The sequence below is a fragment of the Coenobita brevimanus genome, chromosome 15 (assembly GCF_032717465.1).
Source record: "Coenobita brevimanus isolate Jiangsu-jjx chromosome 15, ASM3271746v2, whole genome shotgun sequence".
Lineage (NCBI taxonomy): Eukaryota > Metazoa > Arthropoda > Malacostraca > Decapoda > Coenobitidae > Coenobita > Coenobita brevimanus.
In genome coordinates this window covers 30,369,223-30,382,030 of record NC_136968.1, presented here as the reverse complement: position 1 = coordinate 30,382,030, position 12,808 = coordinate 30,369,223, and the positions used below count along the sequence as shown (strand labels likewise).

The following is a 12,808-nucleotide window of genomic DNA, read 5'->3' as shown; positions in this document are numbered from 1 at the left end:
GGTATCAGTAAACCTTATGATATAATGTGTACAAGGTAATTGTATAAAGCTTTTTTGCAGATAATAGTTTTTCTTCAATTGCTAGTATTATGTGGTATCATAACGGTTTCTTAGTCTTACCATATTAAATTTGATAATTCAAAGAAGCTCTTTATTCAATGTATATAGATATAATTGTCAAGATTTATCTTCCATTACCGGTACTGTGATAGGAAAACAAAGCCATTCACAAAAAAGCAAAAATTATAAAATAGATCTCGTGCCGGTTCTTCAGCAGGTATATCAAGGTTATCGCTTGTGCTGGGCGGTGTATCGGTACACGGCTAGCACTAAATATCGTGCCACCGCTAGCACCAATAAAATGTATCGTCGCACTGCTGGCCACCAATTTAATGTAGCCGTTATGGAGTAGCAGTTGACTACATATTAAGTGTTCTGCTGTATAGTATAACTAGACCACCGTGTTGGATCGACGACACTGTCTGTAGTACACGTCAGCTACTCGCCGTCACTGCCCGACACTTCCCACCAAAGGTCCTCTGCCACGAGAAGGTGGAAGCTGGTCTGTTATTAAGTGGTAGCGTAAGGTGACAGAAATGAGCAGATTAAATCTCTCTTTATTGGGTACAGAATAATATAACTGCGACCCGAGAGATATGTAGAGCGACACCACCTTCCTTTAAAACTGTACGAGTAAAACGACCTCTGACGCTATACACTCACCGAGCCGACTAGGGCGCGGTGCTGAGGTCAGCTAAAAAGTGAGGTGCCGAGCATTACATATACTCTGGGCTTATGCAAAAAGTAGAGATAAATGACAACTCTACTAGCACATTATACACCTCTATAAAATGGCATCAAGTACATTCACATATGCCAACATAATAAATGGTTCCCCAGGACTTTACACTTACGCACTATTCAGATATCTTTTCACTTCTCCTAACCTTCATTTTATAATTGAAACAGGGTGGCCCTTGTGGTCTGCCATCCACCTTCTTCTCTATACCACAGCTAACAGCGAAGTGATATTTGGTTGTTCATCATTCACACTTCATTACACACTGTTAATTATGACTAAACAGCTTTAAAAATTATTATGTAAAATGTGTGATACTACAACTTCTTATGGAAAAAGATGTTGACACCAGAACATCGCTCGGCCACAACTTTGACGTCCTCGTCGTCTTTGTTGTCCTAACTAATGTGTAGGCTATCCAGAGTGTAGGGTAGCTAACTATTCAGGAACATCCACTTGCAATCCTCGAGTACGGACACGTGGTATCAGTGGGTTCCATTTGGCTCCTTAAATAGTAGCGTAAACCACAAACACAGGACAAGACCACAATAAGTAGAAGACCAACGCCAGGACCAAAATAGGAAGGAGAAAGGTATGAAGGAAAGATAGGACAGTACATAAGGCTCTAAATCAGTCCTGTTCAGGTGGGAGAGGAAGATAAGCTCCTTTAATACATGAGACAGCCTGTTCACATTCAAGGAAGTAACATTGAATGAAGGTAGAAAGGGTCGTAACTGGGATGAGAAGTTCACTGTCAAAGCTAGATGATGCTTGCTAGGCAGAACTGCTATCTCTTTACTGTGTAACTCACAAAAATCAGGTGCAATATAGTACCCCTTTACTGTAAGGAATTGATTCTGTGAGGCACAAATCACAGTTACATCCTCTGTCTCAGGAAAGTAAAAGTACTGTTTCGCATGAATATGAGCATGGAATACTGACTTCAACTGAATGGGTTGGAAGGTGCAACGTTGCAGAGCAGAGGAAGTATTTGTGTCCAACAAGGCCCTCTTACACTCCTCTACCTTTAATGGTACGAAGACAAAATGGAAAGCAGGACATACATGGAGATCAAGAAATGAGGCCTTACACTTCTCAAATTCATCCACAGTCGTTTCTGCTACATATTTCTTGTCATCTGAGACAACTAGCTCCTCTGGACCCTCTTCAGTAACAACAAGTGTATTATTAGCAGTAGCAAAAGGGAAGGAAATGAACCGCCATGCCTGGTGTGTTACAGCATTCCTCATAGGTACCAATATAAGGATGCCTTCATCGGTCAACTGGGCCTCTAACAATGGGTAATAATACTCCAGTTGACTCAGATCAAAGAGTGGCATAAGTCCATGCTTCCACATAGCTATATCAAGTGCATTTGGTAATATATTAGTAGGCAGCAATAAAGCATTAACCCTGTTCAAACTTGCATCGATTAAGCCGTCCACCATATTGGCTGCATGCTTCTCCAAAGCAGTGGTTGACTCGTCGAGAGCATGTAAGTACTCAGCAAATAACACCAAGTTAGCTAGGGTTGGTAAGTTAATTTGGATGTTGTTCACAAGCTCTACTAGATGGTTGGTAGTCCTAATTATCTCGTTAGCATTGTTAGTGAACTCATCTAACTGTTTATACACATGCATGATTAATCTATTATTGGCTTTAGCGGCCAGTGTCAAGTCATGCATCTGTCTACCCAATTGCACTACATCCTTATCTAATGCCGTACCAAAGAGTTAGAAAATCCACAAGTCCTCTCTTAGTACGTGCATGGACATGCTTGGAAAGATCAGAGTGTACGTTAGGTAAAGCTACATGCAAGTTAATGAGCCTGTCGGTGAGCCTGTCTATATGCCTAGTCTGAAGCTCAACAAAGCTTCAGTGTCAGAGTTCGTCAATCGTGGGTTTCGATTAAACATCTTTCCCACTTCCAATAGTTGCTGTCTGAGATTTGACAAGCCCTTGGAGACCTCCTTGATAATATCTGGCATTTGGAGATAGCCTTCCATTGGATAGTAGACGCATACTGCATCTTCCACTACCACGACTTCTCCAAGTGGGCTCTTCAGTGCTCCTGGCATTAACGCAGTCGTGTCCATGTCCGATGTCTTTCCATAGGTCCACCCCAAGCAACGCACGAGGAGTATGAGCCACAGCCACATTTTTTTCTGCAAGAGTAGATACTCCCTTAATCACTCTTGTTGTGGGATCGTAGCTTGCTGCAATACTCTTGGTTAGGGACAGGTACGGATGACGACATAGACTGCGACGAAGACAGAGGGCACGACACATCAGATGATAGGCCTAGCTCTTGACTTACTAGTTTGATCCTATCAGTATGTACTGCCTTCTGAGTTCCATTAGCTTCATCCTTTATTCTATAAGTATTTCCACATACTCGTTCCACAACGGTATATGGTCCGCGGAACTTAGGTCTGAGCTTGGAAATTCTCTCCAGGGTTGTGGATTATGACCTTCTGGCCTGCCTGTAACGTCTTTTCTTGACTACCTTTGTGTTGTTTCACCATCATCTCCGCTCTTGAGGCTTTTAATCTTTTCCGTACTTCACCGTGTATAAATTGGAATTTCAACAACTGTACCGGTACCTTTGCGTAGTCTTCTTCGTTGTCTACTGGAGTAGGAGGTCCAGCCAACAAATCGTAGGGTAACACTTTCTCTTCTCCATAAAGGATATAATGAGGAGACTTCCCAGTTGATGAATTTTCTGAGGAGTTGATGGTCGCCGCTACATGTGGTAACCAGTCTTCCCAGTTATCCTCTTGATTTGAGGTTATTACTGGTCTCAAGACTTCCAGTATCTTCCTGTTTGTTCTCTCCACCAGGCCATTGCTCTTAGGACTGTACGGCGTTACAAAAACTTGCTTTACTCCATACATACGACAGATTTCTTGTAAAACACCTGGTTACGAAATTCACTGCCATTTCGCTGAGCAATACCTTAGGTGCAGAGTATGGACAAATCACTGAAGTCACAAAAGTGTGCGCCACCTCCTCTGAAGTTTTCGTCTGTAAAGGTGCTAAAACAGTGAATCGTGAGAAATGGTCCACTGCCACCAGTACATAACTTGAACCTTGACGACTTCTCCGTAACGCTAAGAGATCAATGGAGACTGTATCCCAGGGTTTTTCCGGTAGAGGATACTCTAAGATGGGAGTCGGAAGTCCCGTCGTTCCTCGTATTTCCGCGCATTTGACACATTGACTGACGTGGGCTTCTATGTCCTTCCTCATGGTCGGCCAATAGTATTTCTTTCTCGCCTCACGTATGCATCTATCGCGACCGGGATGACCCGCTTGAGGTACGTCATGAACTAACTGTAGCACGGCTTGCTGTAAGGTAGCAGGAACAACCAACTGATATGCAGTGTCCTTCCCTGGGGGTTGCTTATACAAAAGACCCTGTTGAAGATGGAAGTGAGTCATTGGTACTGGGAGTTCAGGTAGACAAGTCTCGTCACCAGACTCCAAGGCATAGATGACTTGAGACCACATCGCATCATTACGTTGTTCCGCTTTTACCGTGTCTGAGGAATACTCAGCAAGAGCAACATCCTCGGCTATGGTAGCAGCAATGTTTCTACTCAACGCGTCGGCTACAACATTTTGACGGCCAGGTAAATATCTGACCTCTGGATCAAACTCCATTACCTTGCCAAACCAACGCGCAACCTTACCGTGCAAGTTTTTTCCTTTAAACAAGTCGCGTATGGGTGCATGGTCAGTTAAAACAATTATCCGGTAGCCAAAGATAATATCCCGGAAATGTCCTAACGCCCACACGACTGCTAATGTCTCCAAATGTGTCGTCGAATAGTTCTTCTCTGGGGGTCTTAATGCCCTACTAGCATACGCTATGGTATGTGTCTTTCCTTGCTCATCCTTCTGCTGTAACACCGCTCCCAGACCCAGACCTGAGGCGTCTGTGCACAGATAGAAAGGTTGAGTATAATCAGGAAACGCTAATACGGGTGCTTCTGACATGGCTTGTTTGAGCTCGTTGAAGCTTTTCTCTTCCGAGGGTCCCCATTTCCATGCAGCGTCCTTCTTAAGTAGCGTCGTTAAAGGTGATGCTATGATGGCATACCTGTGGACAAAACTCCTATAAAAGCCAGTGAGGCCTAGGAACGATCTTATCTGATCCTTGTTCTGTGGTGTAGGAAAATAGGTCATCTAGATACGCTAAGACGTCTAACCTAACATCTTGCCAAACAATTGGTTTATCATCCGCTGAAATGTTAAAGGAGCATTACTCAGTCCAAAAGGCATCCGGAGAAATTCAAAGTGCCCACGGTGAGTGCTAAAAGCAGTAATGGGACGCGACTCTTCGGTCAGCTCCACCTGCCAATACCCTGACGCTAGATCCAGACAAGTAAACACAGTATTTCCCTTACCTAATGATTGAAGTAAGTCTCGCAGATGCGGAATCGGGTAACGATCCGGTACTGTTACCTTGTTCACTTGCCGAAAATCCACAACAGGTCTCACACCACCGTCCTTCTTAGGCACTAGAAAGAGTGGTGCATTCCAAGGCGAGGAGGAAGGCTGGATAACGTCATCACGCAGCATCCTTTCAACTTCCTCATCCACTGCTTCCCTTTGGCTGTGCGGTAGACGGTATTCGGGCAAATAAACTGGATTTGTACCAGGGCACAAACCAATATGATGCTTCACCCTATCCGTCCTACCCAGCGCTTCTCCTGGAAGTGCTACTACGTCGGAAAATTCTCTAAGGAGGGCTAGGAGTCATGTTTTATGGTCTACATTATCCGTGACCTTCACGTATTGCTCCAGCTGTTTTTCCTTAGCCAGACGTACGGGTTCCGACTGAGTCGTTGCTTGAGATGTAACTACAGGAGAGATCACCGGCACGTCGTCGACTTCCTTTATGGGGGCACCATAGCACATCAAGTCGCCTATATAACAACCATCTCTGAGCTTAACTGCGCCACCACTCATATTTGCAATGAAGAGGGGCGTCTTCTGGTCTTGGCCAACGCCAGTCAGAGTCGATTCCAGCGACAATGCCTTATGTCTCACAGTCTCAGTTAAGCATGCTACATCAGTTCCCACCGACACGTCAGGTACTCGGACAGGAATTTTACAGACAGTTCGACTGGGTAAGTGGTGATTACCACTCACTATAGCCCTGACTTTCTTCCAGTCCATACCCTCCGCTTCGTGTGCATCCGGGGACTCCCTTGACACTTCACTTGTCGGGGTCACAACTGGTTGGACGGCTCCTGATTGGATGCCAGTTCCAGTTCGTGTCGCTGAGGGATTAAGGCCTACTCTTTCCCATTAAAGGAAATGGAATTTGAGGGTGTATTACTATATCATACTCCTCCATGGTTTCAAAGCCTAACAGCCCAACAGCTGGCAGAGGAAATTCCTCAACCACATAAAACGTAGCACGTAACACAGGAGATCGTTTATCTGCCCTCAATGTCAACGGCACCTGGCTTACAATCTTCATTCTACTCCCTGTCACACCTGTCAACATTACATCAGGTGGTGATAATGTCCAGTTTGTTAGAGGGATTTCTTTTAAGTCTTTCCTAGCGCTTTACTAGAAATAGTTTGTACATGACCCTGTATCTACGATCAGGGACAGTTGGCCTTTCCCTATGATCCAAGGAATAGATAATAAGTCTACCTTAGTAATAGCTGCCACACACGCATCGGTGGATTGTACTATTTTAATTACTTTTGCGCATGACCCTGAGCTTCCCCGAACTAGCTGGGTTCCCTAGTTTCTTCCTCTATTCAATGACAAAGGGGCAACAGACCGTATCAAAATGACAATGCCCATGTCTCACATACAATCTTTTAACATCTGGCTTAACAGCCTTGGTCGCTTTGCTGTGGAGAACTAGTAGCTGTATCTCTCCAGCCCGAAGTTTGCAAGGCTTTGCTAGCTTCTGCATAGCATATGCCTGCCTTCGCCAAAGCCTGACTTTCAGTACAGTTAGGATGCTGCTGTACTATATCAGTAGCCAGATTAGGTACAGGTATCTGCCACAAAGGAGGAGGGTTAGTCTGACTTTGCACGCCCATATTGTTAGTCATGCCCCAGGTATTTGGATAAGGGCCCTGGGTTTGCATGCCAATATTAGTATTCATGCCCCATTGATTAGGATTCTGGGTTTGCATGTCAATGTTAGTATTCATGCCCCATTGATTAGGATTCTGGGTTTGCATGCCAATATTAGTATTCATGCCCCATTGATTAGGATTCTGGGTTTGCATGCCAATATTAGTATTCATGCCCCATTGATTAGGATTCTGAGTTCGCATGCCAATACCATCTGTGTTTATACCCCATGCATTTGAATAAGGAACAGAAAATAAATTCTGTCCAAAACCTTGTGGTGTACTAAAAACATCTGAAGTATACACAGGTATGTGAGTGGTTGTAGTACTATCACTAATGACTGGATTTTGCATATCTTGAGTGACCAAAGGTACTGTTGTAGTCTCAACTTCCACAGTCTCCTCACTAGGATTACCCTCTAGCAAGACTAGTGGCCATTTTGGATCTAACTGATTGTTCTGGGACTGTTGAATAAGTATGACCAGAACGCAAATGCAAAACGTTCAAATCCTCATCCTGTCCTTCAGAAATATCCTCATCACCTTGATCCTCAATATGTCCTTCACTCATTTAATATGTTTGAGCACTTTTATTTGATGTATCAACCCACTCATAAAATTCTGAGTCTAGTGGGGTTAATCTCTATTTCCCTAATTCTACGTCCCCACTTTTCCACTGTATCCATCCAACCTTGTCAGTAATATTCCCCTCCCAGTTACAGGAAGATAAACTGACATAAAAAAAGGATAGTTATGGTAAGTGACAGAAAATACACAGAAAGTATATTTATTTCAAGGGAATTCTGAGAAACCTTTATTTCCACTCATCAACTAACTAACGTGTGTTGATTCAAGTGTGTGTGTGTGTGTGGATTACTATGCATGGACACTACCTAGATATGAAAGTCCAGGATGATGTTCCACATTCCACGTTCCACACTCCACCAGACTCCTCCAACCATACACGGCAGCCCACTCGCTGTGGGAGTTAGCAAGCGACTGGTTCGCCCTGGGCCTGCACCACGCCAGGCCCGCCGCTCTCCCTCGGCTCGCTTCGGCCGTCCGCGCCTCTGGAGTTGCTAGAAGTCGCTCGCTAGTTGACCCACTCCTCACCGCACTGGCATGAACTCCCCTTATCTCGCCTCTCGCACACGAGAGCGAGATTCTTGCCAGTTTGCGTTTGAAGATGGAGATATCTCGCACACCACAGGCGAGATAACTGCCAGTTTGTGCTTAAGATAGGAATCTCGCACTGGCAGAATAATGGGAGGAATTAATATTTACCACTCCAGTTTATCTGCTCCACTTAACTCACTGGTAATTAGTCCCCTTACAACAGTAGAGTAAGATTTTCTGTTTCACCTTCAGGAACGAGCGATTGCAAGGGTTACTGGTTCACAGCATAAATCCCTTTAGCACGTATTGTATCCCACCGCTGCCACCAATTTAATGTATCGGTACACGGCTAGCACTAAATATCGTGCCACCGCTAGCACCAATAAAATGTATCGTCGCACTGCTGGCCACCAATTTAATGTAGCCGTTATGGAGTAGCAGTTGACTACATATTAAGTGTTCTGCTGTATAGTATAACTAGACCACCGTGTTGGATCGACGACACTGTCTGTAGTACACGTCAGCTACTCGCCGTCACTGCCCGACACTTCCCACCAAAGGTCCTCTGCCACGAGAAGGTGGAAGTTGGTCTGTTATTAAGTGGTAGCGTAAGGTGACAGAAATGAGCAGATTAAATCTCTCTTTACTAGGTACAGAATAGTATAACTGCGACCCGAGAGATATGTAGGAGCGACACCACCTCCCTTTAAAACTGTAAAACGGCCTCTGACGCTGTACACTCACCGAGCCGACTAGGGCGCGGTGCTGAGGTCAGCTAAAAAGTGAGGTGCCGAGCATTACATATACTCTGGGCTTATGCAAAAATTAGAGATAAATGACAACTCTACTAGCACATTATACACCTCTATAAAATGGCATCAAGTACATTCACATATGCCAACATAATAAATGGTTCCCCAGGACTTTACACTTACGCACTATTCAGATATCTTTTCACTTCTCCTAACCTTCATTTTATAATTGAAACAGGGTGGCCCTTGTGGTCTGCCATCCACCTTCTTCCCTATACCACAGCTAACAGCGAAATGATATTTGGTTGTTCATCATTCACACTTCATTACACACTGTTAATTATGACTAAACAGCTTTAAAAATTATTATGTAAAATGTGTGATACTACAACTTCTTATGGAAAAAGATGTTGACACCAGAACAGCGGTGGCCAAAAAAATAATGAGAAAATATAATATATATTAAAGAGAGAGAGAGAGAAAGAGAGAGAGTTTTAGCCTACGTTCCCACTCTGTACGTTTAGGACAATATATTTGCAACAATGAGAAATAGCCTAGGCCTAACCAATTTAAAAATAAATAAAAAAAATCCTGGCCTAAGCTTCATGACTACTGAAATAGTTTGATATAGGGCTACTTACACATGTCTGAATGGGTTCAGCTTTGGGGTTATCTGGGGTTGCTTCTGGCACCTCATTCCCAGTAACAGCCACTTTTTCTTGGCATTCATCTGAGTCATCTTTGGAGGTGCGGGTGAGAATTTCCTTATGTCACCCTGTCCCTGAGGAGTTTTAAATGACCTTTTCATCACTTGAGTGGCTGCTGGCTGATATCCGCAAATGTATTAATGTAGAATAGCCTATAAAAGGGAAATGACATTCAGTTCTGACAGTCGAGTGTCGACTGAACCAAGTACTGCTGACTCTTTGTATAGAGTATAGGCTAGATCTCATATCTGTAAAAACAAAAATGAACAGATAAAGTGAGGTGGCTAGCAATATATCGGAACGCAGTAACGTCTATACAGCCACTGAAACCAATACATTTAAATAAAACCGAAAACAACACAGGATTTAGCCACAGTTCACAGACACTTCTCAATGTAAACAAACATTCCTAGTTCCGATACTCTGAACATTCGAATTTGTGAAAAATTGCATAGATCAGATATTTTAGACTGCATAATCCAATTTTAAAGCTCCGTGATTAATATATACCATATTATATATTGTAAATATATAATAAGTCTGGTAAATGTAATACAATCTTGCATTCTTTGTGCAATAAATATATTTCAAAAGAAAACCGAGCTTGGAAAAAGTATATGGGAAACTAACTATTATGATTTGAGTCATAGGTTTACGTAAATTGTGAATAACTAATCACATTATATAGCTATAAATAATATTGTATTAAACTAATATGATGCACGAATAAAAGTGGATTGGCGGTAGGGGGTTGGGGGAAAGCTAGGTGGGTCAATTCCGAGCTGCAAGCATACTATGTAAGCTGGTGATTTTTTATTATTATTATTTTGGGGGCTGCAATTTTAGGGGTTAAGTCCTTGATTTGGGGCTAAGCCCCTAGCCCCCTGGTGACGCCACTGAAAACACACACCACAGGATAACTTATATGCAAACGTTAACCTAAACCCCTAAAACGAGAAACACAACACTAATCGAAGTTCATATATTGAGCTATACACACCCTGAGAATGATACCTTCAGTGGCTTAATAGCCTATCTGAGTCCAGCCGCCCTCAGCTTTTTATTACTTGCTGTAGGTGCGTTGGGATAGAATCTACAAGCCGCCTACAGATAGCTAGTTGACGACATATTCCCTCCCACACCTCCCTGGCCTTCATCTCCACCGAGGCCCTGGTTCGATCCTGCATTTCCCACTCCTGCACCATTATTGCCCACAAATTTTCAACAGGGTTGCAGTAACAACCTTTTGATGGCCAGTCGATCAAACGAATTTCATTGTGGCGGGAAAACCCGTCTTTCACTACTCGGCATGTGTGTATGGACGATTTGTCCTGGACAAGGCATATGGTATTTGGTTCGGGAATAACATCCGCCCGAACGGATGGAAGGAGAGACGTTTCCAAAATGGCAATATATTTCGCTCTGGTCAGGTATCCGTCAATTGTAACAAGCTGGCCAGGTCCACCATACCACATCCAACCGTGGAAAGAAACACCAACCCTGCTGCTCCTCTGTGTCTCGATGTTCCTCACCTCGTAACGGGTGTTTTCAGTCTGCCAGCAGTGACGATGTGGTGCCAAAACAGAACTGAATGTTTTCTCATCTGTAAATATCACCTTCCTCCAGAAGTCTATGCTATGGCCCATGTGCTCTTAGGCGAACTGAATGCGTGCTGCTTTATTTTCTTCACTGAGCATCTGTTTAACTGCTGGGACATAGCACTTAAGACCAGCCTCATGAAGACGCCGTGGAGCAGTGGAAGGGTGGCAAGAAAGGGCTAGATCTCTTGTTATGTTAGTTGCTGTTATTATAGGGTTGTCTCTGACAGTCGTGATAATTCCGTTGTTGTCCTCAGCCGACATCACTCTAGGCCGGCCAGATCTTGGCCTAATTAAAACATTGCCTTCCTCAGCATGTTGGCACACCCATTGCTGGACTGTTTTCTGAGTAATGCCCATGCGACGTGTGATCTCCGACACAGATACCTCGGCCTCGTGGAGCCCTACAATAATGCCTCTTCTTCTGATTACCTCCTCCCTATTTGCATGGGTGTGTTGGGCACGTCCATGACCACTACCTCTTTCAGGCATTTCTGAAACATATCTATATCTATGTCTAAATATCTATATCTATATCTATCTATCTATCTATCTGTCTATCTATCTATCTATCTATCTATCTATATATATATATATATATATATATATATATATATATATATATAAGAAGAGTGAATGGAAGTGTGGCCCATTGGACTGGACAAATCTGGGCTGTCTGGACATTGCTACTCCTCCTACCCTTGGGTGGGAAAGGAGGTCCGGATGATGATTATATATATATATATATATATATATATATATATATATATATATATAACGGACTTCAATATAGCGGAATTCGCTTTTATCGGACTCGAGGAGCCAAGTGGACTAAATTCTTATGCGTCAGGAAAAGTCCAATAAAGCCAGAAGCAGTTCTTCCTTGCAATAAACGAATAAACAAACAAACGGAGGAGATACCATAACATCGGTTCCTCCACCCTCTCTTCTCCTCCATACATTTCCTTCCTCCCCGTCCCTCTCCAGTGAGAGAGAGAGAGAGAGAGAGAGAGAGAGAGAGAGAGAGAGAGAGAGGTAAAATTGAAAATGAAAATAACTGTGAAAATGAGATTAAAAGTGAGGGTGAAAGAGAGCACACAAGTAAATATGGAATGTCAAAGTCAACAGAGAGAGAGAGAGAGAGAGAGAGAGAGAGAGAGAGAGAGAATACAGAAATGACAAGTGGCGTCCCCTTGGCATAAACAAATGAGGGAGATAGGCATAACCTTGGGCCCTCCTCTCTCTCCTATATTTCCTCCCTTTCTCTGTCTCCAGGAGAGGTGAAAGTGAATGAAAAAGTGAAGGCACTGTGAAGGTGAAAGTGAAGGTAGTGTGAAAGTGAACGTGAAGGTGAAAGTGAAAGTGAAAATGAAGGCGAAAGTGAAAGTGAAGGCAAAAGTAGAAGTGAAAGTGAAGGTGAAAGTGAAGGTGGAAGGTGGAAGTGAAGGTGGAAGGTGGAAGTGAAGGTGGAAGGTGAAAGTGAAGGTGAAAGTGAAGTCGAAAGTGAGGGTGAAAGTGAAAGTGAAAGTAAAAGTGAATGTGAAAGTGAAGGCAAAAGTGAAGTAAAAAATGAAGGTGAAGAAGGGAGGTGAAAATGAGGGTGAAAGTGAAGGTGAAGGTGAAAGTAAACGTGACGGTGAAAGTAAACGTGAATGTGAAAGTGAAGGTGTGAATATGAAGTCGAAAGCGAAGGTGAAAGTGAGGGTGAATGTGAAGATGAAAGTGAGG

At 43.4% G+C, this 12,808-nt stretch overlaps 2 protein-coding genes across 2 annotated transcripts in view; both read right to left on the bottom strand.

Annotated features, from left to right (window-relative positions):
• Positions 1–10,687, bottom strand: part of LOC145390720 (uncharacterized) — a 37,280-nt gene extending 26,593 nt beyond the window's left edge. The window contains exon 1 of the mRNA XM_080265514.1: positions 10,625–10,687. Within this exon, the coding sequence (XP_080121640.1) occupies positions 10,625–10,687 (63 nt within the window). The remainder of the gene's footprint in view (positions 1–10,624) is intronic.
• A 447-nt stretch (positions 10,688–11,134) lies between these two features.
• On the bottom strand, positions 11,135–11,572 carry LOC145390719 (uncharacterized). Its single transcript, XM_080265513.1, has one exon. It carries the CDS (start codon positions 11,570–11,572, stop codon positions 11,135–11,137), a length of 438 nt encoding a protein of 145 aa, XP_080121639.1.
• Between the last annotated feature and the right edge of the window lie 1,236 nt (positions 11,573–12,808).

What these genes read in the sequence shown, in the direction of transcription:
- LOC145390719 (XM_080265513.1), bottom strand. Translation starts at nt 11,572, where the DNA reads ATGCCTGAAAGAGGTAGTGGTCATGGACGTGCCCAACACACCCATGCA.